General features: G+C 50.2%; 1 protein-coding gene and 1 long non-coding RNA gene across 3 annotated transcripts in view; one reads left to right on the top strand and one right to left on the bottom strand.

Moving 5' to 3' along the window:
- The window catches only part of SamDC (S-adenosylmethionine decarboxylase), a 54044-nt gene that overhangs the window by 11229 nt on the left and 15464 nt on the right, over nucleotides 1-27351 (bottom strand). The window contains exons 1-2 of one of the 2 annotated variants that reach the window (XM_089562735.1): nucleotides 20691-20862; nucleotides 1267-1353 (exon numbers count right to left, since the gene is read on the bottom strand). In XM_089562735.1, the coding sequence (XP_089418861.1) occupies nucleotides 1267-1353; nucleotides 20691-20755 (152 nt within the window). In that variant the 5' untranslated portion in view covers nucleotides 20756-20862. Of the gene's footprint in view, nucleotides 1-1266; nucleotides 1354-20690; nucleotides 20863-27351 lie in introns of those variants that run through there. The other variant, XM_089562734.1, reaches the window with a different exon arrangement.
- Nucleotides 7205-11992, top strand: LOC149325218 (uncharacterized). Its single transcript, XR_016286361.1, has 2 exons — nucleotides 7205-11243; nucleotides 11863-11992. It is a non-coding gene; the product is annotated as an uncharacterized LOC149325218 (long non-coding RNA).

Genomic DNA, 27351 nt, shown 5'->3' with positions numbered 1-27351 from the left:
CACGCTGCCTTGTCGGCGATGCATACAGAAGCACCCTGGTGCAGTTGGCAAAGTCTGCACTGGCTGCAGACTGCACACAGAGCTAGATTGTTTGCACTTGTACAGAAGCTACGGTGCCACGATAACTGCAGGGAAGTCCACATGACACAGTTACAGCTGGGCAAGTCATCCGAGGTGATGCAGATAGGGCGAATTTCACTAGCTGCAACACAGCGTTCGGAACAAAGCGCCGTGCACAAACAGGGAAAGTGAAGGGGACAAGCAGAGACAAAGTGCTTTGTGTGTCCAGTTCATATACATTGGATCGTTATGGACCAGAGGCATTACAGAGAGGTACAAATAAACACTGTAGGTATAAAAATACAGTGAACCTGAATACAGTGTAATGTGAAACTGTTTGCAATTTTTAATGCGGAGAATATACAGGGTGCCACAAAAGACAGCTATTTTTAAAATTAGGGTTTGAGTTAGAGTTTTTTTTTTTCCGGCACAGCATTGTCAGATGTGCAGTGTATTAGAATACAGCTAAGATGTGCTAACTAGTGCACTGGTTAACTAATATATTGAATGGTTTAGGCTGCTTGTTTGAGAGGCACGCAGGCCACTGTAAGTAGTACGCACTATTATCCTCGCTACTGTGGCTGAACAAACTTGGACCATTTCTCGCGCCATTCAAAAATCCCCTGCCTCCGGAGAGCGTCACAGAGTGACGAGATTCAACTGTCGTCTGTGGTCTCTCCGCAGGTGGGAGATTTTCGAATGGTGCAAGAAATGGCAAGTTCATTGAGCCACTGTGGCAAGGTTAATTGTATTCTCAAAATTGTTAACAGGTATAGATATTACTTACGATGGGCCACATGCCTCAATAAACAAGCTTAACAGTAATAGTTACTCTTTAATGTTAGTTAACCAACCTGCTAGATAGCATGTTTCAGCTGTATTATGATGCACTACGCCATTGACGATGCTATGCTGAAAAAAAAATGCTCCAACTCAAAAAGCCCGTTTTTAAAAAGTCTTGGGGAAAACATCCTGTAAACATCTACAGGAAGAATATCCTTTCTCAAGGCAGCAATGATCGGGAGAAGTGTTTAATGTTAGACTGAATAAGAATGCCAACTTTATGACGATCAGTATGATGGGATTCTTATATTGGTTGAGTGATGCAACAATTTATAGTGTGGGATGTTGGCAAAGCTTGCAAAATTTCTTAAAAGCAGCTTTTCAGAGCTGGCAACTACCTTGTTGAGTAGCTGCATTACGTACCTGAGCACATAAGAGTCAAGCTGATCATTCTTCTTGTAGCTGATGATCTCGCACTTGACCAGCTTCAGCAGCGACTCCCAGTTGGCTCTGAAATATGAAATGTTAAAGTCAGTACACTGTTTTATCACAGTTTAAAAAAAATTCTGGAGTGACATCTCCCCAAGAATCATGTATGGCAAAAAATGTTAAAAAAAGTGGCAAGATCGAGTAACGAATGGACTGCTTTCAGTTTCTTCAAAAACAAAAGATTTAAAAATGCCAGTTTCAGTGTGTGCATTATGATAAAGCTCCGTTTACGAAAACCTTTTGTGATGCAAGCTGCTGCCCAAGACTCATAATCAAGCACCGAACATCAAAGCCATCGAGAAATGCAAGCTAAAGTACTGCATATGGCTTGGGATCAGTAAAGGGGCAATCAAATGGCTGTAATCGCGTTAACGGCCTTTTTATTGCTGGGCATATAAAATTGCTTACAAGAACAACCAAAGAATGAGCCCAAGAAATGTGGCAGACGAGAGCGCCGACTAACAACTGGATGCATTACCACAAAGCTAGTTTTCTCGAACAGGTAAAGTTAAGTAATGGGGCAAGGAAGAAAAATAGCTTGCCTTCAAGCCGAATACTGAAGAGACTAAGGAACAAGCTTCAGAAATTTGTCTTAATAGCCTTCATGGGCCTATTCCTTCACTGTTTCTGCCAAATCCTTAACTGGTTAAGAGGAAATATGTGATTGATATTTGTGGCGTAGGGCACAACACATTCTTGAAGATCACATATGCCTTATTACAACTGCATTTGTGTGTGACATTTACTAGATACTTAAAGTCCACATAATTTAATAAAACAAGTTGAGAAAACAGTTTTTGCATACAATTCGAGTTGTAATTTTTCCACTGCATGTGCAATGCATATGCCGTATCATGGCAATTGGATAACTAGCCCTGTAGCTTGCAACCTTGAACTTCAGTGCAGCAGTACCCAGCTAGCAGGTATTCCACCTTTAAGGGCAACTGTGGGTTTGTTCGAACATTTCGATTTGACAGCCGCATTACATTTCTTTGAGCCCCCTCTTTCCAACTCACCCGTTTCGCAAAAAAAAAGCCAAGTAGAACCATCTTAAAACAGCAATAAAAGCGAACCGAAACTCAGTGCCTGGCCAGGGACGATGCTTTGCGTGATGCAGCAAAGAAGTGACAAACATCACTAAAAACTCTTATATGTGTTGAATGCCTGTAGTAGAGACTGAAAACGACGAGTCCTTTTGTAAAACGCCCGAGACAACTTTTTTACCGAAACGGGGAACATGCGTGGAATGTCACCAGACAACACCAAACGTCTTGAGGACATTCTCAAACGAACAGAACATCCTCACCCCGAACAGGACATTCTGAGAACATTTTGAGTGCATCAATGGCTAAATGTCCTCTGTTTGTACTTGGCTGGATGGCTCGAAGATGAAAATTCCTCAAATGTCCTACAATTGTCTTATCGAACTGAGACAAAGCCAGCTGTATCTTTCGCACTCTGCTCTTAACTAAAAACTGCAGGCTTATTCAACGATAAACAATTACCTCGCGCCGGAATGAAACTTTGCATGTTTCCAAACTTTGTGAAATGTAATAAAGGAGAAAAACCTACGGCATAAATCGCATTAAAATGTGAACCTCAAAAACCCTTGGCGCTGCCTTCTATGGTGTAGTTGGCTGCCCAGTTTAAGAGAACAGCCTTTGATGACATAGCCAGACGGTTTACACTTAGGTCAGGCAAATCCTTAAGGGTAGGCCCGTTGGCAATTTCCTCACTGGCGTCCCAGAACCCTCCTCGCAGCGCCGCCTCTCCTCCTCCGCTCTTTTCTCCCTTCTCTTTTTTTCTTTCACGGCTGTTGCGCTCTTTGGTCTATTCCTCCGGCGAGTCTGCACCGCCGCCGCGAATCTGCGCGTCTTCTGGACCTGGTCAGCGCGCCTCTTAATGTGCTGACGCATGAACACGTATGTGGTGGTGGAAACGTTTATTGCCAATGATGTAAATCGTAGGGGGCGCCTCGTTTGCCGCAAAAGTTTGCATGATTACGAGCATTGGTCTGGGTATTGGGCATGCAGCAGTATCGGGTTTGTAGTTGTCGCCAATGTGCAGCCTTCGCTATGGTGAGGGACGGAGCGGGGGGTGCGTATTCCCTTTTTTTGTCTCGGTAATACGAGAGAATATCACGGAAGGAGACCAGGTAGTGCATTCCCTGCTCACGACAGTATGAGGCATTAAAGGCTTTCGCCTTAATAAAGCGATTCTGCTCGTATTGTCTTTCACAGCTGTTCTGCTCCTGGCGAGCTTCTAGGGCGGCCGGCTCGCGATTTTCGCGTTGCCCTTCGAGCCATTTGTGTGGCCGGCACGTTCCTCGCGCAAAGAAGGCGACTGCGCACGTACTTAAAATGGCGTTAAAGGGCGATTCACACGACGGTCCGTTCGCCCGCGGCCCGCGCACTACCTGGTCTCCTTCCGTGATATTCTCTCGTATTACCGAGACAAAAGAAGGGAATACGCACCCCCCGCTCCGTCCCTCACCATAGCGCAGGCTGCACATTGGCGACAACTACAAACCCGGACTGCTCAATACCCAATACTGCTGCATGCCCGATACCCAGACCAATTCTCGTAATCATGCAAACTTTTGCGGCAAACCAGGCGCCCCCTACGATTTACATAATTGGCAATAAACGTTTCCACCACCACCTACGTGTTCATGCGTCAGCACATTGAGAGGCGCGCTGACCAGGCCGCGGTTCAGAAGACGCGCAGATTCGCGGCGGCGGTGCGCGGAGGCAGACTCGCCGGAGGAATAGACCGAAGAGCGCAACAGCCGTGAAAGAAAAAAAGAGGAGAAGGGAGAAAAGAGCAGAGGAGGAGAGGCGACGCTGCGAGGAGGGTTCTGGGACGCCAGTGAGGAAATTGCCGGCCCGTTCTTATGTCCTAAATAATGTAGAGGCAATGTGCACCACTCATTTCATTATGGTGCGTTGGGAAAGAGGGAAACTTAATTGCATGAAAGTTAGAAGGAAGTTAGCTGAGGAAGAGCCTGTGAGGCTCATGTCAGTAGCAATATCTCGAGAAATGTCCCAGTAAAAAAACCAACTTGAACCATCTTGACAGTGAAAGCGCTCAAAAGGACAAGGACAACAGAAAAAGAAAGACATACAAAGCGCTTTGTATGTCTTTCCTTTTCTGTCGTCCTTGTCCTTTTGAGCGCTTTCACTGTCAAGATGGAAAACCAACTCTCCCACTCAATTCCATTATTCAATTGGAACCAATTGGACATTCAGATTTGACACTCCAATTAGTTCCAATTGGATTGTCCAATTGGAACCAACTGATTCTAGTTGCGTCTTAGAGTCACCCAACCAATTGGACCCAACTGGACCAACCAATTAAACCCATAATAGGCCAGGCATTTATTTCACCCAGAAAAAAAATCACAATTAAGTTTAGCAAAATACACAATGTGAGAAATATTTCTACAACTTATGATGTGCAAAAGGAAAATTTATTTGTGAGGACTACAGGGAGACACTGCTTGCAGTGCCAATCAATATTCTTCAAGAGAATTGAAATTAACATGCTCTTATGAAAATCAAGGCCAACAGACACACATACATCATACACAAGAAACACTACATTCAGACACTAGTAACATGTATTAGCTGAATGCTAATATATGTTTGTATAGAATGCTAATATACATCCAGAGAACACACTACTCCAACTTATATACCCCATTTATGAGGCTGGGGCCAGTGGCACCTACCCACTGAGTGCAGTTATTTAATTTAATTTCGGTTGCAGTCGTGGTGTAGATGAAATACAATTCAGTAGGTTAAGCTGTTGATAGCTCTTATTATAAGAACCATATTAGTTGGTCCCAATGGTCTTTTTTGACTGGTACTAAAAGCACTAGTACTAAAAGTACCAAGTACCAAAAGTACTAAACGCAGATATCAGGAAAATGTTTGATGTAACATCCATGTTAAATATTTAGCCATTTTAACCTCACAGGAACTGCAAATAGCCAACTGTCTTGAATTTATGCAAGACTGTTTGCTTTAAAAAATTTGCTTAAAGAAAAAATGTTGTACTAGCAAGATTTGTGTGCAGTTGGAATGTGGGAAATAAATTAGTAATGACTAATAAATACTGTCCAAATGGAATTCTAACTGGAACAAATTGGGCTGTCGATTTGGACTGCCCAATTGGGATTTGAATTCCAGTTGGAACCAATTGGACCACTGCTGTGTCTGGTTGGAATGACCAATTGGAAACATGGAACATGGACTGACCAATAGGTCTGGCCAACTGGAATGAGAATTCTGATTGAATCCCATTTAGTCCAGTTCAGAATTCCAGTAGGGACCCATTGAGACCAATTGGAACCAATTGGAATCCCAATGGGTTCCAATGGCTTTTTTGACTGGATACGTAACCAACTTGAGCAGTGCAGTTTGCTCATTACCAACAGCCACTGGACAGCACTTGTACAAAATTAACCGGTATGTTGTGTGCAAGATAATTAATTTCATGGAATACAGAAGGGCATACAGCTTTAGTTTTATTCGTTTCGAAACAGTAATGGCGAGCGTGTAGAAACACTTTCACCTACACCTGTACTCATCGCAGGAGAAAATACACAAACTCGCGAACCAGGCACTGCCAGCACTCAGCTACGGAGGGACCTAGGGATACCCGCCGCGCGCCACAAACCGCCAACTATTAAGGGTATGGTGGAGAGAGGCGGCACTACTAGTGAAACATATGTCCCTGCCCAGCATAACGGAAGTGACGCAAGCGGCGGCCTTCGAAGGCCCCACATTTCCACGGCCAGAGGAAAGAAATCCATCCAGCGGTTTCGCGAGTGCGCTGCGGGGGCGAACGGGACGCCACCTGCAGTTATCGCCAGGCGCCCACCAGGCAAGCGGGCACTATCCTGATCACTACATCGCGGTCACTGGCATCTCCCACTTTCCGCGCATGGGTCTGCTACGCGGAGTGATCCAGTTCTCTCAACGCCCCCACGGAGTTTCCGCGCCGACAGCCATGCTGGGAGCTCCGCCTCTCCGCATCGACCAGCGGAAGTGACGCACGCGGTCGCCGCCATGACAGATGGGTCGATAGGGATCGGAGCTCGGGGGAAGAGCGCCAGCCCGTCTTTCGCCACACCGACGCGGGTTCACTCGGTCGGCGGGAATGTGTGTCACAAGCTGCCCGCCATCTCCTGCGCCCGCAGGACACGCGGTCTGAGCGCGCGAACCTCGTGCTCTCCGCGAAGCGCAGCGCCCCCCGCTCGCCACGAAAGCGACCGGCCACGATGAAACCTTTTCGTGGGACGACCACGAACTGGCGCGCTCCGTATGCTGTTCGCAGCGAGCAGTTTCAAGTAACAGTGTTCCGAGGCTGCCTCGGTTTGCGGATGCCCTCGCGCATTGATATCGATGAGGAGAGCCGCTGTGTGTGGTCTCATAACTGGCAATCTCGTGTGCGACCAAGGAAACGGGAAAGCGCTGCCTTTCAGGCTGGGAAGTGACTAGAGTTGCCGTGACTTCACTCCTTCCCTTCCTTCCGGGCCCACACATGCGCACATAGACCACATATGACCGAGAACACGCTCGAGGACTCGATAGCTTCCCGACTGTCCGGCCAACGTGCGCGCACTGTCAAAAAGAAAAAAAAAAACAGCGACAGCGAAAGCACTTGAAGCAACACGTGCCGCCTCAAAGGCAAAGGCTCAAAGGCTGTCCCTCATGTAAAGCCGTCACCCGAGGGCCCTTGAGGTATTTGTAATCAAAAAATAAAAAATTAACCCCGTGCAAGATCTTATCCTCAGCCGCTACCGGCAGACGCGCGCGGGGAGGGGGGTGGCTGGTCAACCCGGAGGGGAAAGTTGCCGGATCCGAGAGCTGACTAAACAGACTTCGATATAAGCCGTCCAGGAGGGCTGCACGTCTTTATTGTGATTAGCTGCGATTATAGATAACATTAGATTAGATTAGCCGTGATTAGATAACATTTTCTTGCAATTAACTTTTTGTTTAGGTGACAAGAGAAGTTTTAACAACGGACTACTGTTCTGTCGTGGAGGAATTATCTGCGGCGATACTGAATGTGGGCGGATAAAGCTATCTGACAACAGCAGACTTTTCCTTGTGGGCGTGTCACTCGCTCTTCCGTCGGCGGTGAATTTCATGCACCTGGAGACTCATCCACATCTATGCCCACAGGGTCAGAATGGCCGCCAGTTACGGCCACTTGCTCCGCAGTGAAGGATACATCACCGGCGAGGCGCCTCTGTATCGAAAAGCGGTCAGCTAGCACGCATGAATGTCTGAAAGGTTAAAAAAAAAAAAAAGATCGGGAGCGATGTACAGACCCCTGGCAAAGGTAATTGTTTCGGTTGAAGCCAGCCGGGCGGCTATGCTGCATTTAGCATTTAGTACCACAATTCAGCTGTACATTTCGGTGTTTAGCCATGACACACTTCCCATGTGATAAATGCTTAGACCACTGCGGCACAAAGTACTAGCTGCCTGCTGTATTCTAGTACTGGGCCTAGTACCCATTCGAAACAGTTAAGCCAAGCCACAACCAGCATTACTATGCGATTCTCCTCTGCACGAGCACACGTTTTAAAACGATTTTTAAACCGCGGTATCCGGACCGAGGGAACGAATAGGCGCAGACGGCAGCTCATGGTAGACTAGCAGAGTGTGGGTTCCAGAGAAGAGAACTGTTGGTCACAGTACAGGCCGTGGGAACAACCAAACTGAAACGTGGGAGGGATATCAGTTCGCATGACAACTAAAGCACTTCAGCGGAGCAGTGGAAGGCACAACTGACCAGCTCGGGCCCGGACGTCCAGCGCAAGCTGACCAAGAAGCCAGCTAAGGCCAGTGGAGTCCCGAACCGAGGACCCAGCCAGCGCTTCCCCCCTAATCCATCCCTATTACTGAACGATAAAAGTTTTCAATCAATTCGGCACCGCTTAATTTGCTCCCTTTTTCCTTTCAGTTTAGAGTATGATGGAACCTCGTAAGGACCATCAGCTCCCCGACGACGACGAGTTCTGCCAATCATTGAGTTAATCACGGGAGACGCGTGAACGTGTTCAGCAGATCCTGAAACCATACTGACGAAAAATTTTCGCCACCTTTCAGTACGAAACTCCGCTGGAGGTGACTCGCTCTGGCGGACAGTGAAGCAATTTTTCCGTCATTTTTAGCAATTTAGATTGCGCAGCAAGTCTCGTTTGGAGCAGAAAGGCGCAGAAGTGGAAGCACTATATACATAGCTTGCACCGACGTCACATCCGGTGGCAGTCGGTTGCGAGTCGGCCATGCTGCCGAACCACTGCCAGGCCGCCTCTAGCTTTCCGCTGCCTGTGTTAGCTCGCAACGTGTCGGTTCTCGTCCATCCGTAGATTCGGTATGGTTTTGTGTGCCACCCTTGGCTGCTATGACTGTAGCGGCAGCTCCAGGCGAAACAAGAAGCCGATTAACACGAACTTCATCTGCATTCGCAAGATAATCGCAGGCATGCAAGTGCGAGCGCTCCATGACACAGTAGGAATCTGCGCGAGCTGTGGCTGGCTCGCATTAAGCGCGATGATTTGTACCCCGACAACCCAAATTTAATTGTGTTCGGAGTGCACTTTGTGACAGGTAAGAGGCTTGTGTCGTCAACTTAATGTTTACGATGTAGCGAACCACGACGGGCGCGCCTGATACCGCCTAGGCCGATCGCTGCCGTAGCGCCAACGACGACGAAGCGTCGCTGAAAGACGAAGTGCCGCCGCTCTGCACGAGATCGCTTGGGTTGGACTGGCCGTCTTCTTCGCTGCTCGCCGTTTTGTGTCGCCCGCTGTGAACACCACGCCCTGCACCATTTCTGCAGAAACCCCCTTTCAACGAAAACGTGGGAAGCAGTGGCTACACTCTTGAATGTTGCTGTTTTGATTGACGCCATCCAATTTGTCTGAAAACACAAACCCAGACTGGGTCCCGTGTCGCTGCATCCTAGCTACAGGAATAGGCAATCCTTTTCGGATCGCTGCGACCGCAGCGAGCAATGACGGCAGAGAAAGCGGCGTGCCGAGGCCGAGCTTTTCGTCTCGTTGCTTGCGCATCGCAGACAGGCTTCTCACCCGCCTGCTGTAGAAATCATTGTGTGGTCCCATTGATTCGAAGGCTTTCATTTTTTCCAACTTCACAAAGCTGGAAGGAGTACACGATATCCCCCGTGGGCCACTTCGAGGAACACATCAACGCCCATCGTCGCGTCGACTCCCGGTAGCAGCGTGTACGGATCTGTATCGTCAATAATTTTCACTTCGTCTGCGTAGCTACACGCGCCGATCGAATAAATTCCGACCAGTAGCCTTCACTGAATGGTTCATTCCTCTGTGGAGTAGGCATCGCATTCGAAAGGTAAGAAAATAATCCAAAGCGTCCGAGGAGTGGTCCGGCATCGCAGGGCGGACGGGCGGGGACGGCCGAATGGTTCGGCAGCATGGCCGCAAGCGCTTGATGGGGGCGGAAGTGACGACACGAGCAACCTATGTATATATCATCATATTAACCGACTTGTCTCGACTTCCTTGCAGTCCTGGTGCGGTCAGCCGTCCAAAGCATACTCCCGGACCTTCAATATGATGGAGCGACTGACCAGACGAGATTATTTAACGCCATGTTGTACGGACGAAGCCAGACGACGTCATGTCCGGTGGACTCTTCTCGCCCCTTGAAGCGTTGCCCAGCATGCGCATTCCTTGCCTCCCAACATGCGAGCGCAGCCAAACATCCACCACCGACACGACAGCAAACGGTAGTCTGGATAGCCAGGCACTAATCATCTGGACAATTCGTGAAAAAAGTTGCCACATCCTGGGCGTACATGGCAATGAACTGTGCGGATATATTCTAGACGAATATTTTCCCGATGGTTCCAATGCTACCTTCCGTAGGAAGAAAACATTTGGCATTCCAAATATCCAGCACCACAACAACCAAAACAAGCAGAAGGTCTAGGATGAGGCACGGACGAAATTCCATATGCCGACCGCTCGTCTCTGTATTCGGCGTCAGGCGACTACGAACGAAGATGGCGCGATCACCAGAGTGAAGTCAGCCCAAGCAACCACAGATATCCGTCGGACGTACGAGCTAGATCCGAACGTCCTTTGCCGAGATGGGACGTCCATCGGACGTACGAACACAATCCGATTTCGGATATCCGTATTCGTACATCCGCCGGACGTACGGACAGTGTCCACTTTTGTATATCCGCATGAGAGACGAGGTGGACGTCCGAAGGATGTAAGGTCGAGTATTTTCCCAGGCCATGAGTATGGACGTTTTTTATTTCACAGAAAATTCGAGTCTTTCGTGTATGTATACTGTTTTATTTGCATCAGTTGGAGGGCTTGACGCGAATACGTTTGTAAATTGGTACGATTCCACTCCTACCTGCAGTGCAAGAGCCGCCAACGAGCTAAATTTATCTAAGTGGAGAAGCAGGTGTTGCAGAATTTTGCAAGAACTCAATGACTAGTTTTATATTTATAAAACTTCTCCAAATTAGAGGAGTTGCGCGACATGTCCACTGTTTTGCTAGCTAAACTTGCCATTGAAACCATTCGTAAGCATCAAAACTCATTTGCATTCTGCTATCACCATCATCATAGATGTCAGTTCGCGGTCAGACCAATCCAATCCATCAGTACGGCTCCGTGGCGCTGTTGTTATGTCGCGTAGTGTTGTCGCGCAGATCTTTATAGCTCTGTTATTATAAAATGTGGCTTTGTTCGGTCTGTGGACGAAAGTTGTATTTAAGCAATTCGAGAGATACGATAAGCGCCTGAAGCTCTTCTGGAACACCAGAATCCCGTACTGCGTCGACCTTGGTGTAAAGAAGGCTTAGTGCACATGTGATTGCCTACGAAGGTATGTATCCAGTACACTTCTTGGAACTTTGCTTCTAGGACAATGCAGCATGCTCATATAACATTCGTTCACAGGACAGTGGGAGCAGTAAGCGCGAGGAGATGGCTTCCACAAGTGTGTGCTGTTCTCACACTTTCGGGAGCCTACATCACACAGCTGCGGGAGCCCTCAACTCGCGCGACTAATTCCCACTCCTCTTCAAAGTTGCGGGACAGAGTGTTTCCCCATCTTGTTAATTTTTAAGGCATCGCTATGTTCACTGTGCCTATATAAAGAGTGACAACGCGCGAAAGGCAGACCACAGGAAGCACGTGAGGTCGCAGTGGTTCGCAACGGAAGCTTTGCGGCTTTCTGTGCACAGTCGCGTACAGTGCTGCGCAGGTTAGTGCCCTAAGGCCCATGAAAATAAATAAAGAACAGATACATTGTCAAATATGGTGTGGAAAAGTGAGAGCTGTTATTGCCTTATATTTATTGAGGTGTTTGTTAAAGTGCATTGTCTGTTATACTTGCAGCATTAAACACTTCTATTAATTGGTTCCAATGTTTTTACTTGGGCTACTGCATTGTGCCATTTGTTTCACATGACTGATGTTTGCCGCGTTCTTTTTTATTTCAGAAATCCTGTGGGTGGGAAGATTACGGATGTGTGTCCCAAGCTTGTCACATTTAAGAAATTTTCCGAATGTAACCCATTGCTCTGCTGATGTATCATCAACCACAATAAAATATGCGTGCTATGCATCAAATTGTTTTTGGTTTTATTGCATTGCGCGGAGTGAAAAAAGCACGCATGCACCATATATGCGAATATTCGAGAAAGATCCGCCAATGGACGTACTCAACTGGACGTCCGTCGGCGGGCGAACCGTATACCTTTGGCCACCTTTCGGACGGCCGACGGACGTCTACCGGCTGTTTGCGGATGTTCAGCGGACGTACAGAACATCCGAAATAGACCTCTGTCGGCCGTCCGAAGGATATCGGTGGTTGCTTGGGAGGTATCGGCACGCAGATCAAAATGCTCTTGCCGAGCACTCGATATCTGCCGCGCACACACAACATAAATTGGGCAGAGATGAAAGCGCATAATCTTAATCGGAATGACGGAAATTTGCCCCCCAATCTACGCAAGATGCCGGGGTTCGCCCATGCGCCGTGTTTAAAAAGCGATGCTACTAAGTTTTGCCTCGCTGAGAACAAGGCTCCCGTGCGGGAGCCGAAACGTCTTTCCATCTGCACGCTTTTGGTCGGGGTCTTCCGTTTCCGCCATGCACCATCCCGGCCTGATGGCACTCAGTCAGACCCTTAATTGACTTCAAGATGGTATCATAATTGGTCTGAAGGTTTTGATGTGCATCCTAACTCTATTCCCTTTATGAATCAAATTCATTTAACTGTCGCCAGCTGTGCGGCAATTCGATTATTTGTAACGACTATTTCCAATGTTTTTAACAGCGTTTCCTTGCTTCCTGGACCAAGTTCATTCATCAGCTTGATTGGAATTCCGTCCATCTCTGCGGATGTGAATTTAGGAATATTTGCCTCCGCCTTTTTGCAATTGAGACTGGTCAGTTCTAAGCTGCTTCCTATTATGCTGTCCTGCGTTGCTCCCTCATATGGAGAGACTGCCTTTATCGTCGCTCCTAAATGAGGCTGTAACTGATGTAACGTAGTTCATATAAACATTTTTTCTCGGCACCGAGGCTCGTTCCTGCTTTGACTGTTTTTACCCAGCCAGCTTACATATGGTCCCAGAATTTTCTTGGTCCACCTTTAGTTGCATCGCTAACTTCAGCCATCCAGCGATCAGTGGACTGCTTTATTTTGGTCTAGTTCTTCTTGAGGTACTCAACCCTCTTTGCGTCTGTGTTATCTCGAAGCCATCCGTCGTTGTTCGATGGCCTCCTCTTTATGCCACTTGCTTCATGACTTCCTCTTTCCAGCGGTTTTGCCAGTTCTACTCGTTTCATTTTCGTACTGATGAGTAGTATTGATTATAATCCCGCTTTTCATGGGACGTTTCTCTGTTGCTTCCTCAATAACTGCTGCTATCAGCGCTAATTCGTAGCTTAATCTGGCGTTCCTTTTTGTCTACTCCGAATTTCTCTTTATCAGGGCTCTCATCCGCGGACTAATACGCTTAAGATTAATTAGCAGACTGTCCTCCCGCTCCCCGACTATTTCCATTTTTGCGAGCTTGCTATAGACTCCCTGCCACATGGGCAGTAGTCGTCTGCCTGTCGCGGAATTCCCAGGTGATTCGCCCCTGACACTTAGTTTCTATACATGCAATAACTAGACTGCGCTGCTCGCAAAGGTCTAGCAACAGCAAGTTATTACTTGCTGTTCCAATCTGACCAAACAGATCAGCTCGACGAGGCCATTCGCCTCCCCGAGTAGTCCACTTGAGCCGTGCATGCTACAGCGACGCTGATTGGTCGATGGCGAAACACGGCAGGGATGAACCCGAGGGAGACAAGTACGGACGCGCAGTTGCGCAAGCGCAGCCGAATGCACGTGAGCGGATCAGTAGTGCGCACCTCAACCGCGACGCGCGGGAAGGGATGAAGCAGAGTGGTGGGCTCTGGAGTAACCCGCAGCTAAGCACACGTGCCTAGCGCTTCGCCTGCTAAGAAACGCGGCCGGGATTTGATCCTGCGACCATGGTGCTGAGGAGCCGAACGTCGCGTAAGCACCGAGCCACCGCGGCGGATAGAGTGCGCACTGCGCCACTAGGTGCCGACATACATCGGTCGCTCGAATGGGTATCAGTATGGTGGGAATCAAATACAAAAGCGTCCCGGCCCGTGCCACTTCAAGGTGCCCGAAAGAGGATTCTGAGCTCGTCTTTTCACTGCCGGAACTCGATCTACACTGCCATCGTGCTCTCGCCACGTGCACGAGTCCACTAAAGAGGAATCTGAAATAGTCTTTTTTACCGCCGGAACTCGATCTACTCTCCGAGCATTCTTGGAAACCTCGAACTATTGCCCAGTGAGGCAGATTTCCCTATTAGATCGAATTAAAGGACCCGGCTCCCGCGATTTCTTTAACTCGCCTTCGAAAAGAGGAGGAGTCAGCCAACGCGTGGGGCGCCTTTCAACCAGTCGCGGAGCGGCTTGCCGTTGCCGCTCTGCCATTGGCGGAGTGATACAGGGATGGGCGAAAGCAAAGAGTCCACGCGTGTTTTTACTTCCGCGGGCCCAATTTGCGCCTATGTAGTCTGCGACTGAAACTACTCAGCGGAAACGAATCCGTCACGCGACTGGCCAAAAGGGACTCCACGCGTTGGCTGACTCCTATTTTCGAAGGTGGGTTAAAAAAAAGGCGGGAGCCGGGACGTTTAATCGGATTTAAATTAGGGAAATCGGCAGCACTGGACAATAATTCGAAGTTTCTGCTCGGAGAGTGCAGATCGAGTTCCCGCGGTAGAAAGACTATTTGAGATTCCTCTTCAGTGCATCTTGAGTACACCGGCTTTCGGACTCCTGCGCATGGAGAGAGCACGGTGGCAGCGGCTGTGACAGGCGCGAGGAAGTTGACCGCGACATCACGACAATAGGCCGACGCGACTGGAGAGGGGCCTCCCCTGAGCCGCTTCGTTCCCGAAGTTCCGTCCGAATGTCGCCACGCCGAGCTGCCGACGACGAGAGGCGCTTGTCTGCGCGCGACGAGGCGTCGCTCTCCTCGAGGCCGCGTCACTCAACGGTCGGGGCCCAGCAAGAAAATGGGACGCCCAGCGAAACACGAACGGCCCGGATACAAACTGTACACCACCTGTGACTTGTTCACAATGGCACTCGCTACAGTCACGCGGCTCTTCGTCGAGAGACCGCATAAGGAGAGTTTAGCGAATTGCATGCAAGTTATGGTTTATTTACACGGTTTCGTGGCCTCCCGTCGAGAAGCCTCCATCCCGGAAGATTCACACAGCTCCGTAACGCATGGCATTGCAAAAGATAGCATCAGTGACACTTCCCAGCAAACCAAAAACCTCTCAGAGACGTCTAGCTAGACGTCTCTGAGAGGTTTTTGGTTTGCTGGGTTCAATTAAACTTTATGATAGAGACACGTTTCCTCGAAAACATGACGACCTGAATCCACCCAGTGTTTTTACCTCGTTTTTTATCCGCCCTATCTGCCTTTGATGCCCCTTGTTGCCAGTGCTGACGTGCTTATGTATAAATGTCGATTCCTTGAATAAACCTCAGTTGCTATAGTTTGCGCCCGTCCTGTCCTCTTTCTTGTGATTGTTCCACGTGCGCATCCCATATCTTTCGAATGCAATATGAACCAACTTGCCCAACAACGCATCCTGCTGAACAGCATAAGGAGAGTCTAGCAAATTACACGAGATTTACTGTTTATTTACACGGTGTTGTGGCCTCCCGTCGACAACCCTCCAGCACGCAAGATTACAGCGCCGTATACACAACCTGCCAGGCCGGTGAAACAGCTGCATCGGTTTCGCTCCTTGGAATTATTAGTGGCGCCCTCTTCCCCCCTTCCTGGTTCCCGCCCCGAAGTGAACCGAATGAGACACTTTTCAACACGGACGAAACGAACTTCCTCGCTTCACTCTATATGCGGAAAATTTCACCGTCGTCTGCGCCGAAAAATAAGCAAAAGAAACCGCAGGTGCGCGCTCGGCAGAGCCTTCAAGCTGCCGCTACCGTGCACATGCTTTCAACTTCGCGCCAGTGTCACCCGCGCCACATTTTCCACACCGAGGCATTAATTTACGCCCCCTTTTCCCAGAGGAGAGAGAGAGGGGGGGGGGGGGGGGGGGGGGCAGACAGGCCGCTTCCTCCGGGCCTCGCTTTGCGCCGCGCCTTCTCTTTTGCTTCCTCGCGGAACAAAACATGGCGCGAGAGAGGCGCCCACAGCTGCGAATCGGCGAAATGTGTTTCCAGTGAAAGGCATCGCGCCACGATTGGGGGGAGCGAGTGTACAGGGAGGGCGTTTATAGCGCCGCAAACGAGAAAGGAAAGAAGGAACAAACAACGCCCGCCACATATGCACGCAGAGAACCGAAGCTCGAGCTTTTGAAAGTATACATAAACGATGAAAAAAATCGAAGAGGCGAGCTCCTAGTAACAGTGCAGTTATCAATCTTGATCGGTTTAAAGGCCTTTCGAACTTGAGCATCTTCGCGCCGGGGTGTTTATACTTCAACCCGCTCGGGTCCGAATTCCCCACCTGAAAGCGTTGGTTCGCACGCAGCCATTTTGATGCCGCTTCTTGAAAGCAAGCGGTTTTTCTGCGGGCCAAGTACAGGGCGTTATAAGCTATAGCAACGTCGATCTTTGCATGCCACGCGATGGGCAGACGTACGCACAAGGACACGGTTCGCCCTCATCCAGCGCATTCAGGTTGTCTCCAGACCAAGAATCCACGGTGTGGCTTCCTTAAACAGCCAGCTGCCGTAGATTTCCATAGTTTCACTATGTTATTCCAAGCACACAGTCCATCCAACAAGAAACGAGGATTTTTTATCTGGGTATCTAGTTGACCATTGCGGACAGTGCGAATCTTGCTTTCCGTCGTCTTACCATCATGATGTATTGTTGAAACCCACCGCTCGACTAACAATAGAGATTAGTGACCACATGAAGAAAAAGCTGCGTCAGCAAGCTCTCGATTTTCTCACACGACAGTGAAGTTGTGTGCCTTGAGCAACACGTGCGTTTGGCTTGCTTGTTTCCATGTCTGCCCGCTCCTGCCTAATATTGGTCCTGTTGCCTGTCAAACTTCAGCTGCAAGTCGGCCCCTCGTCCTGTGTTGACTTTTCGTCTTTCGTCCCGTTTCCCTTACAGTGCATCACCTGCTCGCCTGTTTAGCTCTATAGTGTTATACTGCCGTAGCGCCGACTGCCAGATAATATGGTCCATCCGGCAAGACCGCCTGAAAGCAGCACACGTCGAGTTGTTGCAAGTACGATGGAGCGAGGGGTAACTGGAGGGCACCCTTACACACGGACTTCGAGAAGGCTTACACCGCTCATGTGTGCTCTACGCGGCCAGCAGGCTCGAGACATCTGGGTTGGGCCGAAGAACGGGGGCGGGGGGGGGGGGGGGGGGGTGAATCCCGGCCCTGGACTGCGCGGACGACTTCGTGGTGAGGGCCGGCTCTACACCGATGAGCTCAGCACAGCTATGCACCAGCCACTGCTTAGGTCTAAACAGAGGAGGCTGTGCATCAAACCAACAGCCGCACACTAAGTGGGGTTCCAAAGAAGCAAGGTCTGCTCAACGAGTACGGCCAAATATCTCTGGCGTCAGGATGTAACAGTGGCCCAGACGATGCGGCCACACACGAGACAGCCAAGGCTCTGGCCCTTCTGCAGATGCCAAGTAATGCAGGCCTCATGGAAGATACCGCAGGAGGCCTTGCGGGGGCATAAAGATCACAGGGGACTTCGGCCAGGTGATATTCGCGGTGTGGGAGGCGGTTGGGAAAACAAGCAAGGCCGAGGGCAAACATCCGACGGTTCCGGGAGATTAACTTAGCCCGCCAAGTGCTTATTCATATCTTTGCAAGTACGTTGACGACAAGGACGCGGAGGACGAGTGTGGAGTCCGAAGCATTTAGATTTTCGGGAGCAGCCAGCACAGAAGTTGCCAACGCACCAAAAAAAAAAAGCAGACCGGTGGGTGTGGGTTCGGGAAGCGGAAGGCTCAACCGGCGTAATGCGGTGAAAAATGTCTTCGCTCCTTTTCTACCAAGCGTCGAAAACTGCTTGCTGTGGGCGCTTCTGCGAAAGTACAAAGTGAATGAATCTGCTGAGTACTTGGCGAAAAGCGATTTGAAGATGGGTGGCTCAAGAGCAAGGCGGTGACGTAATGCTAAAAGTTTGGGATCAAAAACTGTATTTAAACAAAAATGGCGAATTTCAGATAACACCGTCGAATTTGACGGATTGGTTAATTAAGTGTAAGAAAAAAAAAATGGCTGGGGCTTAACGTAGATAACTTTCCTTACCGCGCTATAGGCCATCTTCCATATGACAGACGTTTTGAACCTGCCGCATATAAATGACGCAACACAGCGCTGCGTTGCACTCTTTGTCCGGTGTGCACTGAAGCGGTTTAGAATTGGGCGAGTTTAAAAGCGGTTGACTGTGCGAAACTTGCGCGTAAAGCATACGAAGTCTTTAAGGAGATCAACGCCATCGAAGGTGAAGCCTACTAGGCATTGTTTGGCGGCATCTTACGATGCACGGCAGCATGTGGGCGAAAGCAGCAGACATTGAAAATTTCGGGCAACAGTGACGCCATCACGAGCTTCTCCGCACATCTCTAACGCAGTGAGGAAAAGCCTAAACATCGTCGCAATTTTAATCTGCGATGATTGGCACGAAGCTACATACATTCCGACTCGTGAACAACCTTGAATTCTTAAAAAAAAAAGCACATTTCAGCTTCCGTTTAATTGGCTGCACTCTTAAGCGCGCTTCGCAACGTGCTTTTTGCGCTTTCGAGCTCGATTGCAGTTTGCAGAGCGCGGAGATGCTGAACGCGAGGTGGGAAAGGTTAATTGCTAGAGAAATAAATTAGCTCTCGAGGAATCAATCAACCAGTGCGCAGCTGGTCTGCGCGTTGGCGCATTCGCGCTGTCTCCTCCGACGCGATGACATTTCCCATCGCAGTTCCGCTACAAACTACAGGCTCTCGCCACACTTTTGGCTACCTAACACCTACATGGCGAAGACTGCAAATCATGCGGGTGCTGAATATGGGGGCGGCAGAGACTAGCTGCTCGAGAAATAGCGAATGCGAAAATTTCTGGGCGACACATTTCTTGGCCGTATAGTTTCGGTTTGCGTGCTGAAGGACGTTTCGTACGGTCCGCGCAACAGGCACGCAGACGACATTCGACGAGTTGAGCGGACGACACGCGTCGCGAACAGACGTCCTGAATGGAGATGCTCGCCGCCGCCGTCATTGCATTGTTAAGTGCTACGCGCACTCCACATTACGTGGTTAGTTATTCATTTTTACCAAAAACGTAGCGTAAAGACGGAACGAAGATAGACGATGACAGGACGGTGCTACACTTAAATCTGAGGGACAATGAACAACGAAAAACGTCCCATCACTCTGCAATTCTTAAAAGAATTGCCCCACACTGACAATCTAAACAGGGGCACTAAACATATCCGAAAAAGCCTCAAAAAGAATAAAAATAAGAACGCCCGCTCATGTGACCAATGTGCAAACTAGATGCGTTCTAAAAACTTTCGTTCCTTTCCCATGCGATGAATAGATAGTGTGCTAATGCACGTGTCACTATTGCACTTCGCAGTTTCAGTGGCTTCCAAGATTTCCCTTATCAACTGATCATTACAGCGTCCTAATATCTTAGTACGATTCAAAAAGGGATAACAGTCGCTGATGCTCCCTGAGAGTGCTCTGGCAAGTGTTCGCCCGTTTGCTAACGAAGTGAAGAGGCATGCTGATTCAGTCTCACATTTAGGCATCTGCCGTCGTAGTTTTTATTCGGTACCTCTTATGTGTCGCACTTCCTGCACACTTGTGCTCACTTGGGGTGGAGAGAGTTTTCAGACAGTGCGCTTCTTGGGGAAAACTTCCTCCCTCACAATATGTTTGTCACGTTCCACTTCCGTCCAATTCTGGCGGTGTTCCAACGAACGGCCACCCTGTGTTCCTAAACACAGGATGGCCGTTCCTTGCACATTCCTACACCTATCTATTCCGTTCGGCAGAGGTTGCTCATGTGATTCAGCACAAGAATATACAATATATCCAGTATAGCGCATTGGTTTGCTCAAAACGTGGGCTTCTCTGGCGGAATTGGAATAGAAATGAGAAATCGCCGTCGCCATGTATTCAGAGAGCAGCTGCCAGGTTCTGTAAACTCCAAAAGCTGGGTTGTACAAACAACTGGCGGCGGTTAAACACTAACGAACAGCCCCAATGCATCAAAAAACGTAGAATGTTTTTCCCAGTATGCTGTGCCTAGTGTACAGAAGGAAGGCACGCTTCAGGAGACCTTTAGTTTATTTCGAAACAAAAGCAGCTACGCAAACGCATTTCATTTAAATAGTGAATAGGTGCGGTCGGAACCGTTCTAAAATATCTTCAGTGCTCAAATGAACAGGGCATTAGGAGGAGGGCGTGTTCTTTAGGAATGTTGGCATTTTTTAAGGGCAAAATAAAAAGAAGCTTCTTTGGTTTTTGCCTGCCGTCTCTCCCTTAATAGTCCCTCAAACGGGGAAAAAGCCGTACTCCAAAGCCCTGCACAGCACAAGGAAATTCGCGTTATTTTCATTTTTTTGCCCGCACATAAATCTGAAACAGCGCACGAAGTGCGAACGCAACACCTCTGCTGTTTACGTGTTGCGATGCCTACGGCGCATTATTCGAAGCATACCGCGGCGTGCATTTCGTTTCGCTTCGAGCATAAAAAAAAAGTACTACTCGCCTCCAGCTGTGTACAGGCGTCGTGTCTGAAGGCGACGAAACGAGAGCGCGCATATCGCGGCGCATTAAGCGCGCACGGCTCGGATCAGGTATTGAGACACGCTACCACAGGACGCCGAGTTTGCGCTGAACATCCTGCGTTTCGGTTTCGCGCGGAACAAACAGCGGCATCGCGGCGAGAGTGACGCTTCGCCACCGCGCACTCGCGAGGGAGACGAAATGCAAAAGCTGCACGCTAAACGAATCCCGGCCCACGGTGGAAATTGCATCCTCCGTCGAAAGGAGGGCGTCCGCCGGTCGACCGAGAGGGAAAGGGTTCGCGTCCTTGAACCTGCGCCGCCGGAGCGGAGACGCCAAAAATAACGCCGCCGATATGTGCGCAAAATGCCGCCGCCGCCTGGGGTACGGATAGAAAGGGGGGGGGGGGGGGGGGGGGGGGGGGAAAGCGCCGAACATGCACGCGGAAGCGCCGAGACCCGACGCTCATCGCCAATGCGGGGCAGCCGAGAGACCGACGACAGTGCGTGTACGCTGTAAACAGGAAGGAGTAAGAAGGGAGTAGAGTTGTCCTCTAGCGCACCGTGAGAGGACAGTTTAATCCCTTTTGACTCCCACATAGGTGTGTTTGTGTTTAGAGTGTACGCAGACGACGCGCTTACGTTCCAGCTAGTGACGAGCACGAAGCGCGACAACCGCCGTGCTCGAGATCCGTCGACCCAGTTCCCTTCAGCCCATCGCGTCCTTAACCCCGTGAGACGACCTCGCCTGCTCGAGTGTTTTGGTTCCGGGTTCCTTTTGTCGGCATGCCCCTGTCTCCCTTACCGTCTTTACCCTGTTCTCGGCTGCCAGGCGCTTGTCTTTTATTTTTGTTTCGACCATCGCGTAACCCCTTCGGCAGAGCGGAGAAAACACGTCTGCGTCGTTGCGCTGTTTGCCTTCAAAAACACGTCTGGCACTGTGCCGACGGTGGGAAGACTGCGGTGGCATAGGTGAAAAAGGTGTGCAAACAATTCCCTCTGGTCCCAAGAGCGTCGTCTGCGGATCTCGGCCGAGTGAGCGGATGTTCGTTAACGGGAGGAGAATCCCCTAAAGTCACGCGACCCAGACGAGCTTCTTGAAATTGCCGCAGTATAGCGTCACCCGGGTGAGCGGCACCCGGTGCGGCGGAACAGTTACATGGGGACCGAACAGGAAAGGGTGCAGTCAGGCGAGAGCCCACTCAGGCGCCAAACTTTCGGTTGTTGAGCAAAATGGCGCTCGTAGTCATGCGTCTGCTGGGCTCACAATATTGGCGAAAATAAGCCCCAAAGTCTTTCCGCAAAGAGTTCTACCGGGCGGTCTAGGTAAGCGAAATGTTTAACGAAACGGTGGAAATATGGACAAAGTGCGACAGGACTCAGGATGTCCTTCGAAGGAAGTTGTTCAAGGCGCGGATTCTGTACCCAGTCGCGTCATAATAATACAAAGGGGTCTACCAGGTGGCAAAGACAGACGCTCCGAAGCTTTGCTCGGCGCGAAACAACTACAATAGGGGAAAGTCGTCCGAGGTAGGCAGAATTAAAACGTAGGCGAGAAGTCGTCAGAGTCGCCGTGGTAGCACAGACAAGTGACTGACTTCAAACCCCGAAGGAGAGAGGCCGGCGCATTACGACCTCGAACAGGTTACAAGCGGGTGGACCGTAAGGTGCAACAGATGCGGTCTTTCATCCACAGCGATCTACCAAAAAGAGGAGCGGAGATCAGCGAATAAAATATCTATATTGTCACGACGATAGGCTGAAAGAACGCAAAAAAAAAAAAACCGCGCAGTATTTTTTCTTCAAAAGGAGCCGTAACGAAGGGTGACAGCGCAAGCGTTTTGAGACAGATGGACGTGTGGATGGGCTGTGCGAGAGTTAGCAGCGGAATGCATGCACCCACAGTATGACCACCACTGTTCTTTCAAATGGCGCCAAAAAATTGCGAAGCCATTTTGGCAACTAAAGTGTTGAGAGGCGAAAGCCGAGGACACTCGGCCGTGACGTCACACCGTTCCTGTGTCTATATCGGCGTCCGCGCTATTTTGACATTCTTGCCTATAATTAATCTACAGTTATGAAACATGGCTTCTAAGTTCATTTTTCCTCCTCTATCTGAAGCAACCACTGGTTTTCTATCTTTTTTAGTTCCCGAGTTAAACGCGCACCCTCTGCTAACGGACGACAGTATGAGCCATTAAAGGCCTACATTCGAATCCACGAATTCTCCAGCGACACGGGCACCGCCGCAACCCTATCGACCATCCCAATACTGCGCCTGGCAGAGACTGGCCGACTTGCGACGGTCGGTTTACTGCTACAAGTGGGCAGTGCTGTATTAAGGGGGGGGGGGGGGGGGGGGGGGGCTGCAGCCCAGGGCCTCACCTTCTACAGCTGGAGAAGGGGGCCCATTTAAATATGGAACTACGGGCAATGGAACTTCGACCGACACGTATGAAGCGAAAAAACGTGAACGAGGAGACGGGCTCCGGGCCGCCACCTGATGTAACTTCGTTCAGCCGAATCAGTTGGGGAGAGCTTGTGGAGCTGCAAAAACAGGAATCCCCCGCAACTCCGTTGGGGCCCCCTTCCTTACGAAGCGATGTGCATTAGCTTACGGATTGCGGAAGGGTTTTTCTGGTTTCCTGTCAATCCCCCGTACAGTGGCGTCTGAAGGTGTAATGTTGAAGGTGTAGTGTGTTTGAGAATCCTGGCGTTGGCATCATGGGCGTCCGGAGGGGGGGGGGGGGGGGGGGGGGGGGCAAGGGGGGGCGGCTGCACCCCCCTGGAAAATCACTCACTCGAACCGTGAGTGATGGCCGCACGCCAGGGGCGGTGTCAAAAGGGTAAAAGCAGCCCCGCATGGTCACATCTGCGAAATGCCGCGTCCGGGCGTGCGTCGTTCCGCCGTTTTCAAACCACGCCATCGTTAGCTCTACTGAAGGGCGACCTGTTCCAGACATACAGCGGCACCGGCGAGCATGTGTTTCGAGCCGCCTTGAGATGGGTGTCTGTTTCTTTGATCTCTAGAGAGATAGCGACACGGAGGCAGACAGTGCACGGGGCATCTTGTTTTCGCCTATCGTTACGCCGGTCACCGATGAATTCTTAAGGAGGGAAGGTAAAATCAGCCGTGTCCACCCCCGCTTTGTCGGGCTGCTCAGGGGCAAGCGGGCGATGAGTTGGCGCCGCCGCCGCTCGCTGTCTCCTCCGATCCACGGGTAGCGCAGTTCGGTAGAAGCGCCGCTTTCAGAATCTCCGGCAAAGGGGATTAGCTGCTTTTGTTCACGGCGACGCAGTCTCCCGAGGCGCCCCCACACCAGCGTTCTTTGCGTCTTCTGCGAAAACCAGCGCCTTTGGTCAACGCAGCCCGATGGCGCCTGCCTGGCTCGCCTGTCACCTCTGGCTGGGCCTCAAATCACAACAGCGCCCATGTACTGTGCGTGTCAGTGCATGGTAAAGAGACCCAGGTGGTCGACATTACCCGGAACTCTGTACTACTCCATCCCTCATAGCCTGAGTCGTTTTGGGGCTCTGAACCCCATAAAAACACAAAAACAAATTTTCCGACTGGAGTGGCGAGTGTCCCTTCCCCTCGGAAGTTGCGCGGCGTTCCTTTCACCCGCAAAGTGCGCATTCGGGGATACTGCGGCAAGTAAGCCCTTGCACGTGTGCGCGCCTCTGTGTTTGTGCTTGGGTGTTTTTAGTGGCCGGTTGTCAGCGAAGCTGAGAACAACCAAGACAGCGGACGAGAAAACGAGCGGAGAGCAGTGTGTGTGTGGTTGCTCGACTGTGCGGATGCGCAAGCAAGATGGAGCGAGGTGTATGAAGCTGCGAGCGTGCATTTATCTTGTAAATAAGTTTTCGTTGTATATATAGTCATCTTTTGTTTTCAACGTACGCGTTCAACAGTTTTTCCAATCAATGTGTATGATGAGTGTGCACCGAGAGCGTGTAATTAAGCACAGAAGTGAATTTATCACACGTGTAATTACGCAATTCGCCCAGAAAAATCCGAGGCGCCTACAGTTGCTGTTCAAGGAAGACTGACTGAGTGACTGTAGTTGCGTGTTTGTGAACATATTGTGCTGTGTGCTGGTCATCAATCCGGGTGAGTCGAGAACCCGTATGCAGCAAGACTGAGCACTCTTCTCCACGAAGTGATATAGCATCTTTTTGCATTTTTATTAATTTTAGTTGTTTCTTCGTTGATAAACTCCAATGTACCTCTCCTAGCCGCGCTTTAATTTGCTGTTTGTAATTTTTCTTTCATGTGTGCATTTTGTTTAATTTTTATTTATATATAAATAAATAAATTTACTCCGCAAATAGCGCCTTTCTGCTACGAAACGGCGTCAATGAAAGGGGAGAGGAGGCGGAGCACGATGCAATGCAGCCCCGCAAGTTGTCGGTTGGCCCACGTGGCTCTTCCGTGGCGATCGGCGCTCGGCCACTGACGGACACGTGTCGCGCGTTCCAAGAGTCGCGTTGTGTTTTGTGCGCTGTAAAACTAATGCTACTGCGTTACTGTTGCATGAATCGCATTGATCGCACTTCGCTCTTTTGAATTTCGTGGAATTAAAATGAAGGAAGCAGGAGGGGGTGGGGGCAGTAGGGGGGCAGTAAAGGGAAAGGGGCCTACATGCGCATTAGCCCAGGGCCCCCATTTTTCTTAATCCGGCCCTGCAAGTGGGAAACGAAAAAGCGCAAGCAAAGCGCGCGAAACAAAGGAAATGATAGAGATATACTTCTGCCTCGACAGCGTGAGAGCAGGGCTGCCTCCGACCATTCCGACACGCGTGCTTCGGTCCGCTCGTGTGAGTTATCACGGCTGCCGACTGATAGCAGCACTTTTTCGAAAGAAAAAAAAAAATAATGGGGGGCGTGCAAACAAGCGCGGCGTTGCGGTGCACAGACGGTTGCGCTGTATATCTATACATTGTGCTAACAGGCAAAAAGTGGGGTTTTTGGTATCGTCTGCAATTTCTTTTTATCGCGCAGGATCTTCCCCACGTAATTTTCCTGTTTGATTTTTTTTTTAATCGCAGAAGGTGCGGACTTTTGACCCAATCCGGTTTCAATCAAGGCACCCCTGAAAACCAAATGGTCTTTCGATGGAGGCGAAACGCAAGAGGCGCCCGTGTGCTGTGCGATGTCAGTGCACGTTAAAGATCCCCAGGGGGTCGAAATTATTCCGGAGACCTCCACTACGGCACCTCTTTCTCTTTCTTCTTCAACTCCCACCTTCGTCCTTCCCTTACGGCGCGGTTCAGGTGTCCGCCGAGATGTGAGACAGGTACTGCGCCATTTCCTTTCCTTTCCAGGTTTACAGAAGGGCTACAGAAGAAAGGGCCTCTTCTCGTTTCCACACCTCGAATGCCCTGCTACACGGCTGAAAGGCACTGAACACTTCTAACGGGGGGGAGGGGGGTGCAACACGTTCGCTCAGCGCAGCTGCGAGTCTAGCGCTGTATTCACCAGGGTGGAAATTTGGGCAAGCGCTGTATGTTGAGCAGAAAAATAAAGCGATTTTCTCTTTACGTGGCCAACCAAAAAGTCGTGCCGCGCCGGGGCATTCACGAACAAAATTCGTCTGCGAGAAAAATGTTCGAGCCCTACTTGCAAACTATTGACGGCAGCAGCGGGCTGACCTGTGTTGATTTCGTGCTCAGCAAAGTGTGCGTTCGTATACGATTCAGATGTAGCGAGAACACACTTCGATCTACAGGACGAGGCTGCGGCACGAATGCAAGCGCATTCCTCGTCCGCAGTTCCTCTCCCCCACATGCATCCTCTCATCGAGGCCGTAGACAACGACCCTCTTTTCCACTCCAGGACCTGACCTGTGTGGACTGTTGACTCGAGGGAGCGAAAAACATCCTCTTCCCGGGACTGTTCCGAGAGCGCGGATAGCTCGCAAAACTTGGACTAGTTGATAATCCACGATTTCAGAGGAACCAGCGCAAAAAAGGACAACGGACAAGAAAGAAGGACGACGCGGACAGAGGCGCTTGTCCCTTTTTGCGCTGGTTCCTCTGAAATAAAAGATAGCTCGCGCAACCGCTTGCTGTGCTCGGAGCACCAGACATGCAGTCGACTTTAATGGAACGATGCAGGCGGCTTTCGGCCCACGTGGATTCCATAGAAGGACTCGGAAAGCAGGGGGGGGGGGGGGGGGAGGGTTTCCCTCCCCTCGACGCTTTCAGCAGCAGAAGGCACCGCCACAAAGCCACGGCTGCGCATAAGACGGGGCCTGCATAGTTGTGAAGAAGCCAGCGCAAAAAAACGGACGAGGGACAAGAGGACATAAGACATAAGCGCTCGTGAACGTCTTATGTGTCCTCTCTCCTGTCCCTTGTCCGTATTTTTGCGCCGACTTCTACACAAGCCCGGCAGCTTGCTCTCCTGGCCTGCATAGCCACTCGTCATACGCGCCGTCAAGGACGCAAACACGCACTCGGACAGCAGCGGCAAAAACAGACCATTATTAGGCCGTCCGACCGAGTAAGCCCCATTGCGACGCCCTCCCGCGCAATGGTTCGAGACCATTAAAACACGGCTGCGCGTCGCGACCCGTCGGCGCCGCACGGGGAAACCAAGGGCCAAGCTTCGGGAACGCCCGAACGACCGGAGGACAACAGTGCA

This window comes from Amblyomma mixtum, chromosome 10, assembly GCF_055824585.1.
Source record: "Amblyomma mixtum isolate Tamu chromosome 10, ASM5582458v1, whole genome shotgun sequence".
Classification (NCBI taxonomy): Eukaryota; Metazoa; Arthropoda; class Arachnida; order Ixodida; family Ixodidae; genus Amblyomma; species Amblyomma mixtum.
The sequence above is the reverse complement of the archived record's forward strand: the minus strand, read 5'-3'. Positions and strand labels throughout refer to the sequence as shown.